The following is a 24,361-nucleotide window of genomic DNA, read 5'->3' as shown; positions in this document are numbered from 1 at the left end:
GCACTAGTAAGGATTTAGGTAAAACAAACACATTCTTCTTGTGAAGTCACTGCAATGAACTGGTATTTGTCCAATAAAATATTCAGTCAAAATATCCTGGTCCACATCTAGCTCAGCCATTTTTTTTTCAGAAAGGTACAGGTATACAGACATTTGTATTTACAAGGGTGTGAACATACTTTCATATTGCTGGCATCTTCTGTTTCTTCATGTGGACTTTCCATTCACTGGTGCATCTGAAGCAGCTAGTTTTCCTGCTTAAAAACAGGTCATTATTACTTCATCTCATCAAAAGAAGACTTTAGTGCCCTCAAAATATGAAACAATAAAGATGTATTAGCAAAACAAATAACTGGTAGCTGACCATATTTTCCTATCCATTACTCATAGAAGCTATTAGGACCAACCTGGATGAAAGATAAGGTCATAATTAACTTGACATTAACCGCAGTGCATTAGATATTATATCTATAAATACCATTAAGGTTACTCAGAATTTGAAAGTTTGGAATATCCCTTCCTGCAGATGCTGTTAAAAAACAGATCCAGAATGTTTGTGGTTGAGATAAATCAGCAGATTTCAATGAAGCACTTACTTCCCTTTTGTTTCTGCTCTGAGTATCTTGGAACAAAGCTTCAACCCATAATTACTTTTGTCACAAACATAACAAGCAAGTAGATGTGGTCATCGAGGTGACAGTGTGCAATTTTTTTCAGATTTCTTAAATTACAGGATGATCATGAGAACATTTAGTTTATTATCGACTACATGAGCTATATCTTCTAGTAATGAATTATCCATGCCCGTTATAAATGCCAGAAATTTTTATCTTGAAATATCTGTTGCCTTCTTGGTGCTATATGATACATGGTCTCCTGCATTAAAAAACAGCCAACCTGAAACTCACAAGACAGAGAAACTACCACAGAGGTCCTGTATCAGTGAAACTTTTTGAATAGCCCTCCATACAAATAAAGATGCAACATGCAGTGCACAGTTTACTTAGTTTATTTTTTAAAGTTCTGTCAGAAATATTGCTGTGCACTATTACAAAATATATTAAATTATCGATCAATACATCAAAGGGAATAGAAGTACTTTCCTTTTGTTCAAACACAAACCAATATAAACCTTTAACATTGAACCCAGAATAATCTTTAAAATCCATCATAAATGTATTTATTCTGTCACCATCTCTGATTTCATCAGCAAGTTTAATTCATTGATAGCAAACATGACCAGACATATCATGAGACCACTTAAAAAACAAGTCTATACATCTCACATTATCTGAGCTCCCACATATACATCACACATTATTTTTAGTAAAATAATTTTCCCTGCCCTGCAGGTGAAGACATTTAGAGGCAAAAGGTAACATATTTGTAATATATTATCACTGGTAAATTTGTGCCATAGCAGCTTTGCAAATACACATATTAAGTCGGTGACTTAGGACACATCAAAGACAACAGAAATTTGGAAAAGAAGCTAAGCCACTTTTTAAATCACCTCGAGATCCAGTGATGCTGCAAAGCTTTGAGTTACAAAACTAAAGAACTCCATTGCTGAATGAATTACACAGGAAATGGGTTAAATTCCCATTCTTCTTCGGCTTTGTTTTAGAGACAACTCTCAATGCTGCATACCTTTCTGCTTCCATTTAAACAGTTCTAGCAATTATACCTCAATCTACCGTGGTAAAACAAGTTCTCAAAAGAAGAGATTTGGAGAAAGGGGAAAGAGGAAAATGGAGCAAGTACATGAATATTATGAATAAATATTTCATTAACATTTACAAGGTGTTTTTATGACAATAAGATCTAACCGATACTTAGCAAATTAGCACTGAAAGTCTCGCATGTAAAACTCTGTCATTACAGTAATTTGACATCTCTCAAGAGTTCTAGTGGGTAATATAAAAATACAAAACCAGTAGAATAGCAGCAGTGAATAAAGCATTCATATTACTGTGGCCAATGCAGTCCTATACATGCAGTAGCCTTCTATTCCCTATTGGCTTGTGCTATTGTATTAACCTGAATCACTTAAAACTCTGCCACCAAACTGAGTTTCCTCCTCAGAGGCAAAGTACATCCGATCTTGCAGATATGGTTCAAAGTAAAAATTCCATTCAGAATGCAAATATTCAAAAGCAAAGGAAGTGTTAATGCACTTACTGGATCTTGGCTATAACCAATGTGAACACAGAGCAAGGACATTTTTATTATTACCACTAGGGCTGATAAAGGACCTGGGGCAGGAAGAAGCTCTCTAATTACAAGAGTTTCTTCTGACTGCCACCCCACCCCCTGAAAAAAAGAGAAAGGGGGGAAAAAAGGAGACAATGGCAGTTTTTGAGCATCTTGAAAAAAATAAGTATAACTAACATAGCTTGAAAATGGAGAACTAGTGTACAGCACCTTCTGTATACAGTGGGTCTGTGCACTGCTATGTACATTAACAGCTCTTGGTTAAGAATGGTTTAACTGGACATTCTCTAACTGAAGACACTGAAACAAGAAAGCTAATAGGATGAGGCTATTCATCATCAAGACTACTTAAGAAGCTTAAGCCCACAGTTTTAAAGCAAGGATCTTTTCCTATTTTAATATATGCTCACCCCTTCCCTAATCACAGAGAATACAATGAAGTTCTCAATGACCAACTGCATTTACCATTAGCCAGGAAGTTCATGTTTCAGCAGTGACAACACTCCATTGAACACAACCCCTCATCTAAGAGGTTCTATCTCCAGAAGAAGTTTTACTCATCTGGATATGATGAATGTGGTAGCTTGGGTCCAGGAACTTTTACATCTCATGCAGTCAGGCAGAGTATCCTCCCAAATCAATATACTACAGTAGTCTTTCTTTACTCATGTATGTATATGTATGTATTAAGCATGTGCCCTTTCCCCACTGACGATACTCATGGTACCGCTTTGATGAGGCCAAATAGTTGGAATACTCTTTACTATTTTTTAAGTGGCAGTCTTTAGGTTACTTCACTAGCATGGATAAATAATACACATATGCTTACGTATCATTTAATTCTTTCTTCTGTATCAGAATATCTGTTTAGGTTATGGGGTGGACAAAACTTTTTTCTTCCCTCCTTTAAAGACAAGATTCAGAACTTTATCAGCACCATGATAAGTTAAAATTTTTAGCACCAGTGAAATTGAACTACTCAGCTTTGACTGGTCAAAACCAACATTTATGTGGCATACAGTCAGTACAGAAAATAATAATACACGCAATATTAGGAAGCTCATGAATCCCTGACATAGTGAATCTAGTGTTTGATAAATGAGTAACTATGGAAGTCAGATTTTCTTCCTAAGAGCAAACAGGACTGCAATTTTTCCTCACACTGTTGAACTAGCAGGTTTTCCTTCTTCTCCAAATTGCTGAGAGTGGCCCAGTTTCTATTGTTTAAAGGGACAGGAAATACACACAACAGTTGGATGTTGATATGGCCAGCTGCCCACTGAGAATTCATAGGAGGTGACATAGGTCATATGTCACGCACAACACCAAGAGATCGCTCGAATACATGCAGGTCACAAGTTCAGCTTTGGTACAAATTCGGGTTTCAACAACAGTAAAACGCATCCTGTATCACCCTATCTAGTTAGTACATCCCCTTGCTCATGTATCCACTCATAAGCTGAAAAATGTTCAGCATAGGGGGTACCTCAGCACAAAGGTATTTCATTCAAATGCTAAACTTTTATATCTCTTGTCAATTGTAATTGACACTCTGGGCCTAGAGCACACACTTACAGAAAGATTTATTCAAGTAAAGAGAATTAGGGAGGTACTTTCAGACCATATTACAAACATTTCTTCAGTGAACTCAGCTCATAGTTGTTTAGCCTTCTCCACAACAATACCACATGTCTTTTGGAAATACTAACTTCAACTGTACATCAACATGCCACTTCCTGAAGCCAACTCCAAAGAAAGGAAGGGCCAAAGCATACCTGAACCCTAGGTGACATAAGCGAAGTCTTGACTTCAGATTTCAAGAAAAGCATAACCAATGCAAAATTCTAGATAAGTCAATATAGAAACTGTCTCAACTTTCCCAAGCTCTGTAAAAAACAAACAAAAAAATTCCTCATCTTTATTAATTTAGCTATTTCCCTGTTACAGTATCTGAGGCACTGAGGTGAAAAGACTTACAGGACTTCTCAACATGACTTACATTTTACCAGAGACGTACAGGTTCTGCAACAGGATTTTCCTTTAGGCAGTTAAGTTTTGGTTAACAACACTTCATTTAGTTAGCTTGCTACAAAAGTAGCTTATTATTTTAATAGAGAACCATACCAAATATTTAAATACATGACCTCATACAGAAAAAAATAAACCAGCAACAAGAAAGTTCCATTCAGGTGAAGATCAACTATGTTGGTAACTATGATCTTTTACAAACGCAGCCTATATTTACAATGAAGCACTCTTGTGGTGGAAGAACATAACTAGTGGCTCCATTCCTCTGGATAAGACTTACAGGCTACAGAGGTCCATCTGTACTGCGAGTCTGAAATCCTTCTCTGCGGACACTCTTCAAATCTAGACGCGTTAGAACTTCACAGCGCACCAGAAGTGTATCATCCTTTATGAAGGTTCTTTGTTTCAAATTTTGAAGGTGCATGAAAGTCACATAACCAAAACCTTTTGGATTGCGGTGAACTGTCGGTCTCTGGAAGGCCAGTAACTCTGGTTTGGCTTCCATTACTTCTTCATGATTCTGCCTTTCTGGGCCTTCTGATTGATCCAAAATAGAAAGTCGTATCGTGCCCTGGAAAGGCCATGGCAGATGGCTGTCATATTCTCCTTGCATAGTGTGGACAAACAGAGATATAAAATTAGCACAGCGCTGAGCATTCGGTAACTGGATATGCAGGCGCAAACACAGCTTGTACCCAGGCTTTCCAGTATAGAAGCCAGGACTGTGCATGACAACAGGTCTCTCTTCTTCCTGGGCTTTCTGAAGTCCGCTGAAGTTCTCAATCTTCCAGATATAAATACCGTTACATTGCTGGGCCTCCATTTCAGTGATCTTTCCCTCCAAACTTCGGATAGTACGTTTGAGTTCTGCCATGTGAGTGTTCTGAGTCTCCATTTTAGCAATGAGTTCCCTGATTTGGTGATCTTGTCTTACCAGACGACCTTCCAACTGCTGAATAGTTTCTTTGAAGTTTTCAACTTCTGGATTACAATCATATGTGGCACGTGACACATGTGAGAAGAGGGCAGGCTCAAAGGGTAGGCCATTGATGAAGGGTACAGGATTTGTAGCAGTGACACTGATATTTTGAAAACTCTGCGCCATCATTCTCATGTGAACCTGAGTGAACTCCTGCATATGTCGTGCCAGTTCATTCCTTTGCATCTAGAATTTAAGAGATGTGGCATTAGGAACATATCAAACGTAACCAGAAATCACATTTTAAACCTGCACTGCAAATGGAGGCAATTTTGAGTAAAAGGCATGAGGTATTTCAGTAGTACATACAATGAGAAATAGAAACAGTGTATTTCAAACTGTGCACCTGAAAGTAAAAACAAGATACGAAGAAATATGGAGTATTTTATACTGAAAACATTCTTGATAAATATTCCAAAGGCAAGCATTATGTGTATATTCAGGGTTACTTTCTTGTTAATGAGCATTCATGATAAAAAGATTCAGGTTTCGTAGAAGTAATTATTTCCCTATTAAACCATCATTAATTATGGAGTACACTTTCAATAACACTGTTCAACTCAAAACAAAGATGTAGTGAAAGACTGTTAGTGATAAATATACATTTAGTATTTTTTTCTGTGCTTTAAATTAGTACTGTATTCCCTTCATTGATTTGCTAAAATGTTCTGTTGTACCAAATGGTGTATGAAAATTGATGTGGAAACGATGAAGGGGAAAGATCCATTTTTACAAAGAGGTAGTAAACAACTAGAAGTAAGAGTATCTAGTTTAATAACTTTAGAATTTAATAAAATCGGTTTTTTTCATGGAACTCTAAGAGCCACAAGTGTATTTGGCCACAACTTTGGAAGAAATGCTGGAAGCTACTTTATTGATGTGAAAGCTGAGAAAACAGTCAGTCACGGACTAATAAAAGCAAGTTCATCAAGCAAATAGTTCACAGTTTTTAAATTTGAAAAGCCAATATTGAAAGACAATGTATCAACATGTAGTTGATATCAAACCAAAAAAAGACAAACCCACAAATCACTGAGGATTTGGGCTAGTGAATGAGACAAGAATAGGAAAACGCATTAAAAAAGCCCCAGACAAATGCCTGCAGAAGGTCTTCCAACATATGATTCTGATAAAAGGCTTACCTTTTCAGGACATCCAAAGGCACTATAAAAACATGGCACTGGGGCAGTAGGACAATCATTGTTGTAATGGTTAGGCATCTAAAACAAATGAGATTTGCTATTACTTCTTCATCAAGAGTATGCTTTTATAACATCCAAAAAGGATACAGCCAGATGGATTCTGAACTGGTACCTAAAGTCAGATCAGTTTATACCTACATAATTTCTCAAAGGAATATGGAAGTTTTGAACAAAAATATTAGCTGATGATAAAAATTCTACATCCTACTACTACGTCCTTTAACAATTCATTGACTTTGTTCTTACATCAGGCATCAGAAAGTATTTGAGTTTCCTTGCTAGACCAAACGCCTTTCACTGCTAGCCTATCCTCAAGCTAGATCACAGTCCATTTCTTTCCTTTCTGAAGAACTGCTTGCACATACTCAAGGTATTTCTCTTCATTACCCTCTTCCTCAAAACGTGCAAGTTACTTCAATTTTCTTGTAGTTTCCAGATCCAGCCATCTCACTGCTCTGGACCCACCCTATCCACCCCCATCTCAAAAGCATGACAACTTCAGCTGATGCCTTACCAGCCCTAAACAGAGCAAAGGATAATTCTAGGTTTCACAGGCAAAATACCTGTTTATACAACCCCGTATGTTTGCCTTGTTTAAATATCACGATGAAGCAGAACACAAGTTTAATACAGGTCAGTCATTAAATCTAAACCATTAGCAAATTCAGCATTCTCTGTTTCCCATTTCTGCAGTTGATTATCCTACCTAACAACACATTTTTGCCTTTGTCATTACTAAGCTCAATCCTGCTTTTCAAAGTATTTGGACAATTTGACATGATCCTTCAATATTATTTGACATGATATTCAACATAGTTGCCATCCCATTCAAACAAGGATAGGCTGCATATCAAATAACATTTATCATTTTTCTGTCAATGAAGTTATTATTGAATAGAAGAAATAATAATGGCTATTACAATAGTAATGGACAAGCAGAATTCCAGTCAGCATCTGCAGTTTCATAGTGAACTACTTATAGCTACTTCCCAACAATGGCTTTCCAATTACAAATACTCTCACTCTCTGCCTATTTTTTAACCTCCATTCAACATAAAAAACATGCAGCATGTCCCCTGTCAAGAAGCAGTACAGCTAAATAATGTGATGTGCAGCCAAAAATCCTACAGAGGTCTTACCAGACAGCTGGAACAGCTGGAACAGCATTTAAAAGAGTATTACACCTGTACTGGACATTTTCACAGAGAGATAGGTAGAGATTTATTAGCTAGTAGACAAACTGTTTCTCCAAGTTTAAATTCATATTAAAGAAGCAATGTAAATACAAAACATCTGACCCAGATTAAACACAGAAGGTGGTAGTCTCTTACCTGCTCTCTGATTAGCACTGTGTTGCAATATTCACAAAACACGTTGGCAAGTGGGCAGGTTTGGTCATGAAGCTTAGTGATCAAGCAGAAAAAGAGAGGAAAGAAAGAATCAATAAAGTTACAAAATTTAAGAGAGGGCTAATCACCTCTGATCAAACATCAAATTTTTATTTACATTTCAAATTTTGCATTTAGCTGTATGCAACTGTGAAAAAAAGTCGCCCCCCTTACTCTGAATAGTATGTTTTCTATTACTGTTTTTTCCTGGACTTACACAGGAGCTACATAAAGTTGCAGATATTTTATTTCCTAAAGCTCTTATGCTCCAAAGAAGTCTGAATTTAACCAGAAGTTTCTAAAATACAGGTTCAATTGCAGTGGAACTATATTAAAGATTTTTTTTTTTTTATTGTTGAACTATACAAGGTACTTTTGTTTGCAATTCACAATATGAATTTCATAAAATTTAACAGTCCTTGAGATAAAACACATCTATATAGAGATAAAGAAAAGGAAACAGAAAAAGGAAAGTACTGTCCTTGGTATTGCATGAGCAAAAAAACGCAGAACCAGGAGAAGAATTCAGAAATTATCGTGGTCTTGAGTGTTAGCAGAGATCCCCAAAAGATTTATCTCCTGCTATATCCTTTCTCCCAGGCATAAAATGTAAAGCAAATGTAAATACTGCCTTTTTTATTCGTTTGGCAGTAGATACAGGCCTCTCTGGTGGCCAAAAATCAATGGTTCTTTCACAAGTCTCCTCAGACCACAAGGTTCCCAATAAGTTTGCATTTAAGAACAATCTCTTCCCATCTTTTCCTGTTCTAGGCTAATATCCTGAGTTTGTACCTTCTCACCTCTGCAGCAGCAGATAGTGCTCTTCTAGACCAAAAACTTTGTTGCTTTTTTTTTTTAAACTGATATTCTATTTACAAGCAAACCCATGTGAATGAAGATTGAAAAACTGAGACTCCTGCTAAGTACCTCTTTATCTTCGTAGGCCATAGATGTGGCACAGTTTGGGCAACACACTTGACGCCTCGGACACTCCTGGGTCATGTGCTCTTTCAAGTGGTTCTTCTGGAAGGTTCCTTGGCACTGTGGACATTCCACAGTGGAAAATTCACACTGTAACTGGTGTTCCTGCAAAAGGACAGAAGAGGGATGATACTACAAACAGGTACTATCATCTCATCTGTTTTCAAGGGAAAGCACAGTACAAGACAAACAAATCCCAATCTTTCTTTCATGCAAAGAAATCCTTATACTCTTATGCTGACTTAACAGCCCATTACTGTCCCATTACTAAGATCAGGGTTTAACATATTCAGAGCTTTAAGAAGGCTCTCAGGTAAAAATTTAGTTTTATATTTATCCTTTTAACTGCAAATATTATTTTGCAAAGTAATTATTTCAACTAACATATGTAGCTACTTTGAGGGAACATTAAACTAACTTTAAGCAACTTGTGTGAAGTACAGATAGAACTGATCAAAAGACAAACATGAAAGATACCAAACAGAAAGCTGCATTAGTATAATTTTCATGCACTACGATGTTCACTTGAGAATAACCTACTTACAATTAAAGACTCATCAAAACCAAACACGTGCAGCTATAGTCTTGAAAGAACGATGCACTGAATCAGCATAAATGAGTATCTATTTTAAGTTATTTTGACTTTTTACTTGTTCATGAAAATCAGGTTCCATGTTTTCAAAACCAATTCTCACCTCTAAGTGCCTCAGCTCCATCTTCATACTGCAGCCCTTGTTGGGACACTTCACCATCAATGAAAGGATCTCCCGTTTAGCAAAGTTGTCAGGAAAAAGTTGATTTTCAAGCAGAATTTCGTTGTCTACTGGACATTTGTGACCTGCATCTCTATAATGCAGAAAAGCAAGGAAAAAGATATTCTAATATTTCCAAGCCTTTATTTTAAAATATTTTTACACTAATAAGATATTAGTGGGCAAGTTATAGCACAGTAAGAAAGTCTTTGAAAACAATGGCATTTATGTGGTAATGACCAGAAAGTACGGAAGGTACACCAGAAAAGTTGACAATACACAGTTTCACTAGAAGTGGTATGAGTGGGGTTGCAGCCCTTTTCTAACTCAATACGTTTTTTTTGTACAAATGCCATGTTAGGTACTCTGGAAACAAACTTGAGGAGGACATAAGGAAACTAAGAACTTACAGTCCTGTTTGTGTAAATACTTCACATAGCTCAAACATCAAAGTATGTTTCACATACTATTTCAAAACAATTCTTTAAACATTCTTGGACTTTCTCCAATTTCATTCACGCTTTATAAACATCCAAGGCGATTACAGCTGAGAGAAAAAGTAAAATTTTCTTTTCTTCCAGATTTACTTCATCTACTTGTCATTATTTCTCATATAGCTCATTTTGCTGTTTTTGTTGTACAACCATTTGAACAGTTGGTTATCCTTCAATTTGTTTATTTATACAGTAAATAAGAGCAAAAAAATTCCAGACATGAAAACTACTAGTAACTATGAAAATTACACTGGCTTTGGAACTGAGTGTTGCATCTGAAGCCATTTTAACAGCAAACAGACTGGAAGTGCTAACTGGCAAAAGTTTGGAACGTGATGGTGGAACACGGATGCAGGCAACTTGCACAAGGTAACTAAAGTTCCAGTTCATCAGGTTCTGTATATCTGGATTTAAACACAAAAATAATTAGAAACAGAGTAAAAAAAGGGATTGCCTCCATCAAATTTTCCAGTATCAGCTCATTCTGAAAGCAGTAGGCCAACATATTGATTCACAATTAAGTAAGGCAGTTAAAAAGGCATGAGGGATCAAAGCCCTGAGCTGAAATGCTAATGGAAACAGCAATAAAATGGAAAAATACATGAGGCAGAAAAATGTCAGAGACCACTTGTGGTGCAAGGATCAAAGGCCAGATCATTGTCACTGCTTGCACGCATGAGGGGAAGGAGAACCTAGAGGGCTGTGGAGACCAGGAGGGAATTTATGTTCTTTGTTGGAAAAGGAAATAATTGCTCAGCAACTCCACTAGCAATGTGCTAGAGGAAGTGGAGGTAAAGCTGAGACCTCAGAAAGAGGCAATGAACTTCCTTTCACAGGTTTTACTTGTAAGAGCTAGCTCACCACATGCCTGGTAGTCATACTCCCAAACAAGTGGAAGAAAATACCCAGCTTGCCATTTTGCTTCAGAGCTCCCTGAGCTATGATCAGCATGCTGATCTTTGTACGACCCAGAAATGTTCTCTCACTTTGCAACCTACAGGAAATCAGTTTTCACAGGTATAACTTGGTTACAAACACCCTGTTTAGTAGAGTACAAAGACCGCCCAGTAAGCCTGCTGATAAGACAGCAGCTTTATTTCTACACAGAAAAGCTAATCATGTATAATAACAGCCAACAACAGAATAATGTGAAATAATGATTACCAGTTCTCCAGTTTAAATAATAGCAGACAAAGGGTGAAATAAGAATGTACGGCAATTTTCCAATGTAGGAAAGTATAGTAAACAAAGAGCAATAACTCACTGTAGTATATTAAACAGGCTTCAAATATTATTTACAAGTATGAGGACTGTGCTTAAAATGCTGCTTAGATGCACCGGCAGACAAAGACATTGCCATACATTTCCTATCACAAAACTGAGTTTATGCACCTCAGTTCTAACTTCTATTACAGTGAAGGATTTCCTGTGCTAAAAGTATTTATCACATAGGACTCTGCCACCCACAACAGTACCTGTAAAACAACAACCATCTGCTACAAAGTACAATGAATATTCCTACAATTTTCACTGAAATGAAAATGCAGGTATAAAGAGTAAAGCCAGAATAATTTTGTTTGCAGAAAAAGCCTGCTTCATGATTTTAACAACTGAGTGGCTTAGCCTAGAAGTTGAAACAGTTGGCATACACTTTAACTGCAGCCATGCCAGCTGTTTGACAGACTGCTAGCACCCAAAGCTTTCCCTGCTGCCCTCCTCACAATTCTGCTTTTCCGATAAACAGAGGTTCTGGTATTTGGCAAGCTCTACTACAAACCCTAAGTCAGCTTTGACAAAAGATACAGGAGAAGAAAGACTAGAGTGAAATTTAATTACCCACTGCACCAAACTCAGTTCTTCTAAAATTTCTAATTGAGTACTTTGTTTACAGTAACATTTGTAAAACAGTATTTGTAGTTACTTAGATAGATAAGCTTCTCCTCTACCATGACTTAAAGCACTTCAAAGCATTTCAGACAGCTTTATTTAAAAAGATGCCAAGACTTTCTGGGAGGCAAACATATGCTGTGATCAAATCCATCAGGTCTAATCACGTCCCTCACACTGTAAGTTTTAAGAGTCCAGCTTTTAAAAGGTTTTCAATTTTTTTTTCTAATTGCAGCCACAACTTCAACATGAACAACTATAATTGCTTGTCTAAGTTACAAGAAGCGATTACTCAAGAAATGCTTGTACATCCTTCATCATTTAAAATCCTTAATCTCTGTGTTCACTTGAGCTAAACCGTGGGGAAGTGAGAAATAAACAGGAGCAATTTTTTCCTGATCAAATAAAGGCTGTGACAATCACTTAATGAAAAAAACCAGTACTTAGAGAATGTAAAAATCACTTTCTATTTTCATTTTCGTCCCATAGAAGCTTCTCAATGACATCAATCAATATGGTACTGTGGACAGCACATACTCCAAATCAATATTGTTCTGTAGACACTACATAATCCAAATCAATAGCCTGATCCATGGATACCAATTAAGCATGCATTCAGCCCTTCAGGGATTCAGGGAGGTCTGGCACTTTACACTGTCTGCTCTGCTTTCACAAGCATTCACTCAAACTGCATTCTAAAGACAGATTTCATTGGGGAATGAGGGAAAACTTTTACTATCAATGAAACAACTGAAATATTACAGTGATGATCTATAGTCTCCAAGGAAAAAAATGCTTTCAACCTGTGTTTAGTATTCACTGAAAAAGTCAGCACTATTTATAGAAATGAAGTAAAATAAGCAAAGGGTGTAAAAGAAGCAAAAGCTTCTTTTGGCCATTGAAACTGTTTGGAGATCTAAAACTTTGAGCAGAGCAAATGCTCTGTTAATTTAAAAAGGAAGAGAAACCACTTCCCATGCCTGGGGTTTAAGAAGGAAATTTATCTTCCTGTTAGGAGATGATGTGTTCTGAGCTTGGGTTCACTGTAGTTTCTCATTCAGTCCTGTAAATTCCAACCAATGACTGTAACTGCGCAGCTCACCAGCAGAAGCATAAGGATTAGAAAACAAGATTGCTTTACCTTGTAAAGATCTGAAAGACTAGAAATGAGACACCCATTTTTGGTAATTTTTAGTCATTTTCCCCTCAGTTTTCAACGTAGGAATTCTGTTGTCTTTGAAATGATTGCCGAGTAGACATTTCTAAAGCTCATTATATTTAAGTAGTGATTTACCTTCAGAATCTATAGACATCATAATCTCAAGAGAAGATTCAAAGATATATTTTCTTTCTTCCAGAAATACCCAAGTTAAAGAAGAATATAAAACTGCTACTGCCAACAAACAGAGCAAGCTCAGAGAGAGCAAGTAAGGAATTTCAAAATTTAATGGCCTTTACCATTACGACTGTCTTGTAATGCCTACAAGCATTCATGAAATTATGTACATTAACCTCTTGAAAGAATTTGGGTTGGAACGTGCAAAGCAAAGGCCAGAAAGTGAAGCCAACTGCTTGTGCCTAAGGAATTGGATTACAGTCAAAGCTGACAGGTTCAGGGGCTTTTTGCCTTCTTCCATGCACCTGGGTAATGTATAACACCAAGGGATGCATTGGGTGCAGTTGCTTCTGCAGAATCCACAGGTGAGTCACTTGTCATGGGTGAACACTGATGGTGTTCTGTATTTTCTGAGAAATATTGATGAAACTGATGTTAACAGGAACTGTGCTGCAAATGCACACAAATTTTCTGTGCTAGAAAGAATCCACCATCATAAGTAGGGAGCGCATATTAAATTTGTCTCCTCATTCTCAGCTCCAACACTTCCCCCTCCTCGATCCAAAAGGTATGCTATGAAAAAATACAGTAGCATTAGATACAACAGTGGCAGAATACCAGAATTTTTTAGGCTGTAAAAAAGAATCCAAGTCCAATGTCTGACTGATCACCACTTCATCAACTAGACCATGGCACTCAGTGCCATGTCCAGTCATTTCTTGAACAATGCCAGAGGTAGGTGACTCCACCACTCCTCCAGGCAGTTTGTTCCAATGCTTAACAACCCTTTCCACAAAGAAATTCTTCCTGAGAATTTACGCAGCAGAAGTTACAGAGAAGCCCACAAAACATACAAAATACTGTATTTAGAGAACATCACTGCTGGCATACTATTCATTTGGTGAGCTACAAATAATGGACAATGGAGAAAAAGAAATGGAATAGAACTACGGACAAATGGTATGAAAAACCAATCAAGAAAGCACTGTCCATTTTTCATGCTAAAAATAAATGCCAAGGAGAAACACGGTAACATTGAAAATAGTTTAATGATCTTTATACAAGTGTGCAAAGTAAGGTTAGAAACGAACCAATTATATATACGGCTCACACAGAATTAAATGTATAGATTCCTACCAAAGTGACATTTGAGCTAAGTGAGCAATTGTTAAGAAAAAAAAATGGCTTATGCTGAGAAGGAAAAATCCTACAGCACAATATCTAGTCTTCTATCAATGCGATCCAATACTCATTGACACATGTGGGACGTGTGCACTCTCTGCCCTCCTTGCTCTTTCATTCATTTTTATAAGCCCAGTCTGGTCTTGCCTTCATACCTTGTTCCCACTCCTTCATATGCCACTTGGTTTCCTGCCTCAATGATTTTTTCAAGACTATTTCCTTATCACATTCTTTCTTCCAGCTCAACAAGAAAGCAGCTAATTTCAAGTGAAGAACTGAAAGCATGAGTTGCCTTATCTGCACCAAGAAACCATGCTGTCTGTAGTTTCCTGGAGTTATTAAAGGAAACAATCATAGGCAAAATACAGATTTCATAATCCTAGACAAAAAATGGACTTTATTTGGAGGATTTGGCTCCTTGAAATAATAATTAAAAAGAAAAAGTTTAATCAATCAAGTTTTTAGATTCATAACCTGGATAAATTTGTATAAATGGCAAAATCTAAAGCTCATGAAACCTCCAAACTCATGACATTTTGTCCATATATAGTGTTTAGTAGAAAGCATCTTTAATGAATTATAAATTTCCAGAGTTCTATTAGCACTCATTGGTAATGCACCCTTGGCCAGTTCTATTCAGTTTACATTGACCTTAAACTGCTCTGGTAAGTGACTTTCTTCTTAAAAGCAGCTTCCACAAATGTTCTTTTACCTTATTGATTTGACAATGCAGCCTTTGCAGAAACGGTGTCCGCACGGTGTCTGCACAGCCTCCCGAAGAGCCATCAAACAGATTGGACATTCATATTTACTTTCCAAGGGCGGATCAAACTCCACATCATATCCTTGTGTTTCTTCTGTGAAAGAACTTGGAGGGTTTCCAGTCCCACTGCTGACACTTGTGCCGTCTTCTTTGGCTCCAGCGCTGCAGGCACTGGCCATGGCTGCACAGCAGCCGCTTTCCACGTCTCGGGCTCCACAACTGCTATCACTGTGTAGCAAGCTCATAGTAGCTAATCAAGTGCTACACAGAAATGCACTGCAAGATGACAAAAAGATGTATTAATTTAAAATATTCAAATACCTTCCTTTCAAGTCAAGAGCAAAATTTATTTCTGACAAGAAACACTGGAACAGTTACAGATTTGGTTCTACTCAAAATCACTGGTTTGGTTTTCTCCCAGATTCCGTTATCTTTCTAACTTATCTTGTGATATATAGGTGAGAACACTGCATCCAGTCGGTACAGTTCAAACAAACACACACCCCTTTCTGTAATCTCTTTCATCTGACTACATGATTTCTGTAAAAAGAGGAATACTCTTTGTCCTTGCTATGTCTACTGAAAGCATCTCTTTACCCCTTCCACATTATTTACTTTGAAGGCATTCAAACAGACTTTGCATGAAAAAATGCTGTACAGAATCATGTTTTATTGGGCGACAATAGCTCAGTTCCAGATTTTCCTTGCAGTATACATGTTATTTAACATTATCTGTCTACAGCGATTCACAGTATAGGTTTCAAATCAATTTAGGTGCAGGTCCACAAATAAAATACAAGTCCAAGTACCTAAACCAAGCAGATGCTCTGCTGCAAATGAAATTCAAATATACAGCACTGCTGATAACATTTTAGAACTGCCAACAGGACTTTCAATGGGGTAAAAAGCTACACATGAGATAAGGATAATAATTCCACAGCTCAAAAGCTATCTACAAATTACTAGCACTCAGAGTTCTTGCTCTCCTTTGCCTCTTCTAGTCTAGCTGGCAGGGAGGACAACGGACATGATTGTAAGAACAGAAGATACAAGTCGCCTTTCCCTGAAGAGCAGTGAATGGCATACTAAAGCCTGCTTTTAAAACACTGCTCATCAAGCAGGTTGAACTCATAGGTATGAAATGAAAAAGTGCTGGTATCCCCAAACAGATGGCCAGTGTTTCTACACTGAAGGAAGGAGCCTTAAAAAAAAAGATCTAAACAAATATAAGTTCTAGATGTCCAAGAAATTTTCCTCTGCCTTGATTTTGTAATGGTCATAACCATTTTCTCAGAATCCTACTGTGGTTAGTTTTCTATAAATGAAATTTCTTTGAAAAACAGAGATTACCACCAATTGCAAGGCAGTATGAGTAATCGGAGGGTTATGGAGCCAGGCATGCAAAACAAGTCCACTAACCTCAGATTTGACTGTCCTTTGCATAGCAGTACAGGCAAAGTCTTTTGTAATGTTCACTTACTGAATTCACTGTAATACCATTACATCATTTAAAATATATTAGGGATGCAAATGTAATCAAGAGCTAAAGTATAAGGATTGTTCATCTGCGTCACAACTGCAGACGGTGGGGCCAGCAGAATGAACAGGGCTACCTTGAGCACAAGCTCACAAACGTAAAAGTTTTCCTGCCTTTATCAGAATTTGAATATCACAATTCATTTTTACAAAATGTTCATGGATAGGAGGAGGACAGACAGGTAGTTTTACTTGGGTATTTATTATATGATACCTGAAGATTACATCAATAGAAATACTAATCACACAAGGTCTCAACTAGCATTTACTGGGAAATGTATTTTGAACACATGCAACATCACAGAAATGCGCTTTAGGCCATCTACATGATAAACAGTTGGCAATACTGTCCATGGTAATACTGCATGAGCTTTTTTTCCCCAGCAATCCAGATCTTAAAAAAAAAAAAAAAAAGGCAGATCTACTGAACAAAACCAAACAGGCAAAGTTACCATATTTAGGTCAGCTACAGTTAGAATCAAAACAGAACTTTTATTTTGTTTTGTAAATATGTAACTTTCCATATTGTTGAGATATGTAGAGGTATGAGAAGTACTTGAAGATCAGCGTTCTTGACATTTCCAAAATACCATTAAGGCACAGAGCCTCAAAGCGCAGTTCGACAGCTTTGAGTTGTAGTGTACAGGTCAGCAGTGCTCACTTTATGCAGAAATAACTCTACAGCAGAGCTGCCTGGAACTGCACTCAAGGAGAGATGTTCACTTCTACTGTTCTCCACCCCAATGTATTATCCCTATACATTACCTACCCAGAACAGGCTTTATTAATCAAGGCTCCTAAGCACAACAGCAATACACACTAAACACCAAGTACATTCTCACCAGCAGCTTCAGCCAGGTCACGATCAATTTAATCCCATGAAGGGAGCAACTCTCCCAATAACTTAGAATGGGAGCAGAAGAATCAATGTTTATAAAGATGCCTTGTAACAGAGATTTTTTTTAGAGTGCCATCAGTAGATCTTTCCAGAGGAAAAACCCCAACTTGCTTCCATTGTTAAACTAATAGAACTTATTTAACAACTGCTGCAGAGGATGTTTAGTCCACATATCATGAAAAATCACAGGAACCAAACCGGGCCAATGGAGTGGGAATGTTGGTATGCAGGATATTAGAATCTACTGGCCAGCCTAGGACTGAAAAATTCACATAAACCTAAGCCACAAGGGTATATTTACTGAGACTAAGAAAGGAAAGAGGAACATATATCCCTTTAGTGATGTGACAAAGGAATTCAGGAAGTCGCACGGAGAAAAATATAATAACTTTACCCAAATTCAGTTCTCACATTAATTGAAAAGAAGTGTGTGACTCTTCTCTTGGGTTGTTACTAGGAAAAAACCCATACTATTTCAAATATTGCTCTTATAAGGAAGAAAACAGGATCTGAGTCGGTATAATCTCACTAGCTGAATGCTTTTTGAACTTTTTGAACGCTAGCTGAACTCTTTACCCCTTTATATTGTTTCTACAGAAACAGCAGTATGTCCATTCAGTTTACAGAAACAAAACTCCTATACCAGAGTCATTTTAATGAATGAGTCACTGCAACCAGTCAACATCCCAGACACCCACAAAAAATCCCCTTATTCAGTGATAAACTCCACTTCTACATAAAGCTTTTTGTCAGCACATGATCGAGTGGTTCATAAAAAAAGAAGCGCAAATATCACTGGCTCTTTTTAAATTTGGAAATTCAGGCACAAAGAGGCAACTTAAATAAGGTGATTTAAAAACCAGATTTTAAACTTTGTTCATGTTTTCTCTAAGACAGGATTCCTCTACTACTCTTACCCATTTCATCTTATCTGTGAAGGAAGTCTTTCCTCCACACATATTTATAGGTGTGGGGCAAGGTATAATTTTTCAAATAAAAATGCATACTGCTGTTACTCTGATCACTCCAGCATTGTTTAAAACAATTCCTCTGTGAGTTCTAACTATTGTAGTAGGAATTAGTTCTGTTTCTTGTGGCAGTTACTTTACCCTCCAAGAGCAGGAACAGATTCAATCTTGAACAGAGCAGTGCTAGTGCAAAATTGACTACAGAAAAGTATACTTTGAATGTTTAATGATAGGTCTTTCTCCCAATGAAGGTGGAGCAGACAGCTTGTGAGCCTACTGAAGCAGTTTTTCATGTTCTTCCCTTGGGGAATTTAAAAACTGCTTTGGCTGGAAGAGGATGGATTTTAAAATTCAAACTAGTATATATCCCAAAACCATACTAACATCTCCCAAAACCCACATCAGTTTTTCTTCCTATTGATAATAGTTGGCATTCTTCCTCTGTGCCAAACAAAACTGAGTCAAATGCAAGTACAACAATATCCAAGTATTAACTCATACCTTGTGTATACCACAGCCTTTACAATCAATCCTTTGCTTTAATGTTACTAGTTTAATACATTAAACGCTTTGCTAGACTGCTCTCTATACCTTTTTTTTTGTTTGCCCAACAGCCAGCTTTCAGATCCAGGAAAAATGGAAATTAAACTAGATCATTATATGGTAATTCTTGTTTTTGCTAGAGTGAAGTTTCTCAGGCAGAGAAAGCCTTAAACTGTGTTTGGTAATGTGCCTGAAGTACCCTCTTCTAAAGCTAGGAAGTCCTATCACACCTGATGGGTAGGGAGATAATGGGCTTTAGCTTGCAGCACAAGGGGTACCCAGTCCTTGGGCTAGCAAAGGTGGATTTCGCTCTCCAAAGCAACAGCTGTATTGTTTGACAACAGAAAGGGAGGCGCTTTCCAGGCCAAATGGTAACGGACAGAACTTGCCTGATCATTACCTCTGCTGCAGAAATGTGGGAATGCCCTAAGGATCAAGCTGTCATGTCCCAGAAAAGACAGTTAAGACTACAGGGAGTCCCCATACTACTCTTCCAACTTCAAACCATAATGAACCCTTTCTTCACTAAACAACCTGTGCTATGTTGCTATTTACACTGCTGCATTACAGAGTGATTAGGCTGATGTGAGCTAGCACACTCAAATCAGAAGAGCAAACTCCTGCAAGAATAATGTACCTTATGATTGACAAAACAAAGATTTCACAACAGAATTTAAACTGCCCATATTTTAAATTAACACATGCAACAAAACTGTGTACTCTGATTTGTCAAGTCCCATAGTATATGGTGCTTAGGTAGAACTTTTACAGATTTTCAGTCTCCAGAGAGCCATGGGATTAATTCAGAAATTCCTCTAAATCAAAAAATATTGCTGGTATCAGAAGATATCTTCAGACTGCCTGGAAAATCACATTATCATTAGAGTAATAAGGAGGAAATAAAATTAGGCATTTTATCCTATTTATACTGAAATATGAAACAATACCTTTGAGCATTTGGCAAAGGTGAAGGAATAGTATACAGAGAAAGTATCACTTTCCATAAGATAGAAAACTTTTAATATTAATCATTAAGTACTGAATACAATTAATTTCCACATGCCCTTTCCTAGAAAATTCACACTGACTAGCCATATAAATAAGGAAATCAATACAGAGGACTACTCCAAATCCTTTTTCTTACTTGAAGTTCACAAACATAATTAATTTGCTTGCAGACATCCAGCAGGGGAAATGCCTTGAGCACCACATAGATAGAAAAACTGGCCAAACTCCTCTCTTTTCTTCTTCTCTCTCACTGAGAACAGTTTTTTATGTATAGATTTCTGGGTCATGAGATTGACGGACCAGTGGAGTGACTTTGGATAATTTTATGGAGCAATACTTGCAACACTTATTCCCAGGCATAATAATTAATGGTCTACTGACAACTGATAAGCACCATGTGTTTCCATTATGAGGTTTGTAACTATCATCACTGCGGCCTCATCCAGGCAGAACATATGAAATTATGCAAATTCCTTTTAATTAATACCATAAAACACTTTCATTTAAAAGCTATCAAATGTCTAGACAAGCCAAAGCAATAAGAGATTTGGGCAGGGCTTGTAACTGCAAAAAAAAAATTCTGGTTTCTTATATTTTGTTGAGGTAGCAATTTTTTTTTTTCTAATAGCAGTACCCGCTAAGACTTCCAAGTCTTTTGGATAACCACTATACTTACCATGTGAACTTGAAGACTTCACAGAAGAATTTTTGTTTGAGGTAAATAGAATTGAACAACATTCAGAGCTCATTAGACACTATCAAGAGCTCCTGATGCTAAAGCAGAGCAGCTCTTGGGAGTTTCAAAATTTTCCAGGTGATTTCTTTTTATTTGGAGAGAATGCTGTCAGGCATACATACATATTTTCATGCTTGAATGTTACTTAGGAAACTAGATGGTGGCACACTCACAGTTACATTCATATTTTATCCTACTTAGGTATGTCAAAACAAATTTAATTTTAGTGAGCAGTGGAAGTGTACTATACTGTATTTAACACCAAAATATTCCATGGGTTTTCCCATAACCAAAAAAGAAACCCAAGCCAAAATCCCCCCAACCTTTCTTCGGTTTATTAACTTCTAGATACAATCCATTGAGAATTGTTGAGAATAACAATATAAGGAAAGGATTGTTAGTGAGAAGAACAATACTATTTAATTCTTTACTTTGGCAGTGACTCTGCTCTTTGGCCTCTGTTCTCCCTTTGCTCTCCCTACACCGAGAACACACTGAGATATGCACTGTGCCTTTCTATATCCCTCAAAAGATCTGAAGAGACGTTAAGGTGCTGCCTAATGGGGACAAAGTAAATACCAGGGCAGAAAGCACTTCAAGAGGCAGGGAGAAGCACGGCTACGAACAAATGCCATTTCTGCTAGGTACAGTCTCAGGGCTAGATTTAATTACCATCTACCTCTGCAAGCTTGTATCTGGCATTAGTAAAACAGTCTGAGACTGGTAAAACAAACAGTGAATTAAGCAGACATTCTGAAACAATTAAAACATTTCTCCTTTTCTGTCCACCTTATACTTACTTTCATTGTCTTTTTGACATGCTTTATACCCAGAATCTTTTATCACCAGTTTTCACAGACTGGATCTAAAACCTTTTTGTATTTGCTTAGCTAATCTAAAAAAGCTATTTCTGTCTTGACAGGTTGCCATTTGACGGAGTCTGACTTGACGGAGTCTGCCTGAGTTTCACAAATCTTCACCTGCTGGGAAAAGCTGAAGGTAATGTGGAATATGCAGAAGATTTATACCCAAAGCAGTATATACAAAATAATACAACTTGTTTTATCAGCGTGACGTTTTTTTCCTTCTTTTACTATAAGGACTAGTTCTACGGCCTTTTCATACAATGGAAAGGCAGAGCAAGTTTGCTTGCAAGTGTTAACACAGTTGGTGAACACAGCGTAAAATGAATGGGAGATGATCCCCATTCCTTTTCCTACCTGTCCCTCACCGAAACTTCAAATCAACCCTGTATTTATCACTCAGTCAATGGTATCTAAGACACAAAAACCACACGGCTCATAGTTCTGCAGCATACAGAACTTGTCAGAGGCAAACACAGAGAAATATTTTCGGCAAGCTTTAACTACTAGGTATAAGGGATATAATTAGAACATTTTCCTCCCACCTACACTGAGATTTCCGTTTAAGTACGAAAAGACTCAGCGTGACCTACCTAAACCAGACGAAATTGATGGAAAGTACTACTGAAGTCATAATTTATTACTCGTGTTAATTATCGTTAAATATAAAATACTGCCAGTCTCTACTAGAAAACACAGCTGTCGTTTTTAGAAATAGTAACTTATCTTGATAATTATCCTTTAACGTGTTACCGAAGAATTTACTTTGTATCTTCACTTGACTTGGGAAAACCAGAGCCCACGTTAAGCTGATGTGAGCGAGACAAGCGGGGCCACAACTCGAGAGCCACGGGCTGCTCACGCTCCCACCGCAGTGCGATGGGGAGCTAAGAGGCAACACAAGGTCATTTCAGCCAGGCTGCCAGCCAGGTAAACCAGCGTATCTCGGAGCCCGGGCTGCCTGGCCTCAGATCGCGCCACAGTTTCAGTTCCGGAGCAGCGCAGGCCGGCGCCTCAGCCCCATCATCGCCCTGCCCTAGCGCAGGCCCCCCTTGTGGCACCCCCGGCCCTGCTCCGAGCCCCGAGCCCGCTCTCGGGGAAGGGGCCGCAGGGCTCCGCGGGGCTGGGCAGGCGCGGGCTCCGCTCCCGAGCCGGCAGCCCCGGCCCGGCGGGGGAAACGCTCCGTGCCGGGCGCCGCCACAAGCCCGCGCCGGCCGGCCTCCCGCTCCCAGCGACCGGCCGGGCCCTCGCTTCCACGTACAGCCGGCCGGGCCCGCCGCAGCCCCCGCCCTCCCGGCCGCCCCCCGCGGCCCGTCCGGACTCACCCCGACCCGCGGCCGATCCCCGCCCGCCGCCGCTTCCGCTTCTCCTCGGGAGGCGTCGGAGCGGCGGCTGGAAGAGAGCGGGGCCGCCCGAGGCGCCACGGCCGCTGCAGCGCCTCCTGCCGCCGCGGAGGGGCAGCGACGCAGGGGCGGGGCCGCCTCGCCAGGGCAGCTGGAGGGCAGTGCCGCCGTCATCCCGCCCCTTAAAAAGAAATTAAGCCGTCACCGGCGGTGTTTGTGTGAGCATTGAATCTTTATGTTCTGCCGGCCTTTACTCCGCTGCTGAGGCTTCTGTGAACAGCCGTCAGGATGCTTTTCTGGGCTCCGTTGTGAACGCTGTTAAAAACGAGGCACTGAAAGCTGGAGAGGGTGGGAGTGGTGTGTGCGTCAAGGGCTCGGGATACGCAAAAAAGCCGTTTCTCTGTGTTAAACAAACTCTTATCAGAAATAATTTCCTCTCTCGACCTCAGCCGGCCCTTGGGAACCCCTGCAGGCACTGAGGCCGGGTGCGCTCCTCCCTCGGGGCGAGCGATGGGGGGAACCTCTCCCGGGGGTTTGGACAGCGGCCAGTTGTAAGTAAGTGAAATACCGGCACAGTGTGAACACACAGACATCTTCATTTCCTTAGAAACGAACGAGGGGAATTCGGTTGTTTGCATCGGAGAGTTTTCTTGGCAAGAATCTCATATTAACACACATTTAAATAAAAAAAAAAAACCAAAACAACTACTGTTCCCAGCGTTTGGGAGGATATAAGCTGGGGGTGGAGGGATTGTGAAACCACTTTTTCAGTGGTTTTCTGTGTCTCTGTCCACACGCCACGGTCCTTGGGAGCTGGAAATCAGTGGCCGGTGCCATCGCTACAGTGCCTGTCTCCCTCGGAGTGCAGAGCTCTCAGACGGCAGGGTGCTGCTGGAGCCAAGGCGAATCCCATACGCTAATGCACCCCTCCGAGCACTGTTTATGTCCAAAACATATTTACGTTTCTTGTTAGGATCTGCCAGGAAGCTAAGAGTAAGGGCGGAGAGAGATATCTGGGCCATTACATAGGGCTCCAAAATATCACAATAAAGAAGGAATGATATTAAGAGTAAATAAATAAATAAATAAATAAATAAATAAATAAATAATAAACCCTCTCCTGGACAACTAGCTGAATTTAGGAGCTATCCTTTTTCTCCTGCCGAGGGAGCATGGCTGTTTGTTCTGTTTTACTTTTCATTAGCTGTAAAACGAGGAAATATATCATTATGGAACTTTGTAAAACAAATATCCTTAGAT

At 38.8% G+C, this 24,361-nt stretch overlaps 1 protein-coding gene across 1 annotated transcript; it reads right to left on the bottom strand.

Moving 5' to 3' along the window:
- Positions 1-991: 991 nt before the first annotated feature.
- TRAF6 (TNF receptor associated factor 6) lies at positions 992-23,178 on the bottom strand. Its single transcript, XM_027642327.1, has 7 exons — positions 23,084-23,178; positions 15,156-15,482; positions 9,488-9,638; positions 8,739-8,897; positions 7,755-7,826; positions 6,364-6,441; positions 992-5,407 (listed from the first exon to the last, which is right to left on the bottom strand). The coding sequence occupies exons 2-7, from the start codon at positions 15,449-15,451 to the stop codon at positions 4,526-4,528; spliced, it is 1,638 nt and encodes a 545-aa protein (XP_027498128.1). The 5' UTR covers positions 15,452-15,482; positions 23,084-23,178; the 3' UTR covers positions 992-4,525.
- Between the last annotated feature and the right edge of the window lie 1,183 nt (positions 23,179-24,361).

The sequence above is a fragment of the Corapipo altera genome, unplaced genomic scaffold (assembly GCF_003945725.1).
Source record: "Corapipo altera isolate COAL_440 unplaced genomic scaffold, ASM394572v1 23b, whole genome shotgun sequence".
In the NCBI taxonomy this organism is placed as follows: Eukaryota; Metazoa; Chordata; class Aves; order Passeriformes; family Pipridae; genus Corapipo; species Corapipo altera.
The sequence above is the reverse complement of the archived record's forward strand: the minus strand, read 5'-3'. Positions and strand labels throughout refer to the sequence as shown.

What these genes read in the sequence shown, in the direction of transcription:
- TRAF6 (XM_027642327.1), bottom strand. Translation starts at nt 15,451, where the DNA reads ATGAGCTTGCTACACAGTGATAGCAGTTGTGGAGCCCGAGACGTGGAA. An exon ending in TGGCCTACGAAGATAAAGAG is followed by an intron (nt 7,827 to 8,738) that starts GTACTTAGCAGG and finishes TTGATCACTAAG; the next exon opens with CTTCATGACCAAACCTGCCC. An exon ending in CCTTTGGATGTCCTGAAAAG is followed by an intron (nt 5,408 to 6,363) that starts GTAAGCCTTTTA and finishes CTTAAATTCTAG; the next exon opens with ATGCAAAGGAATGAACTGGC.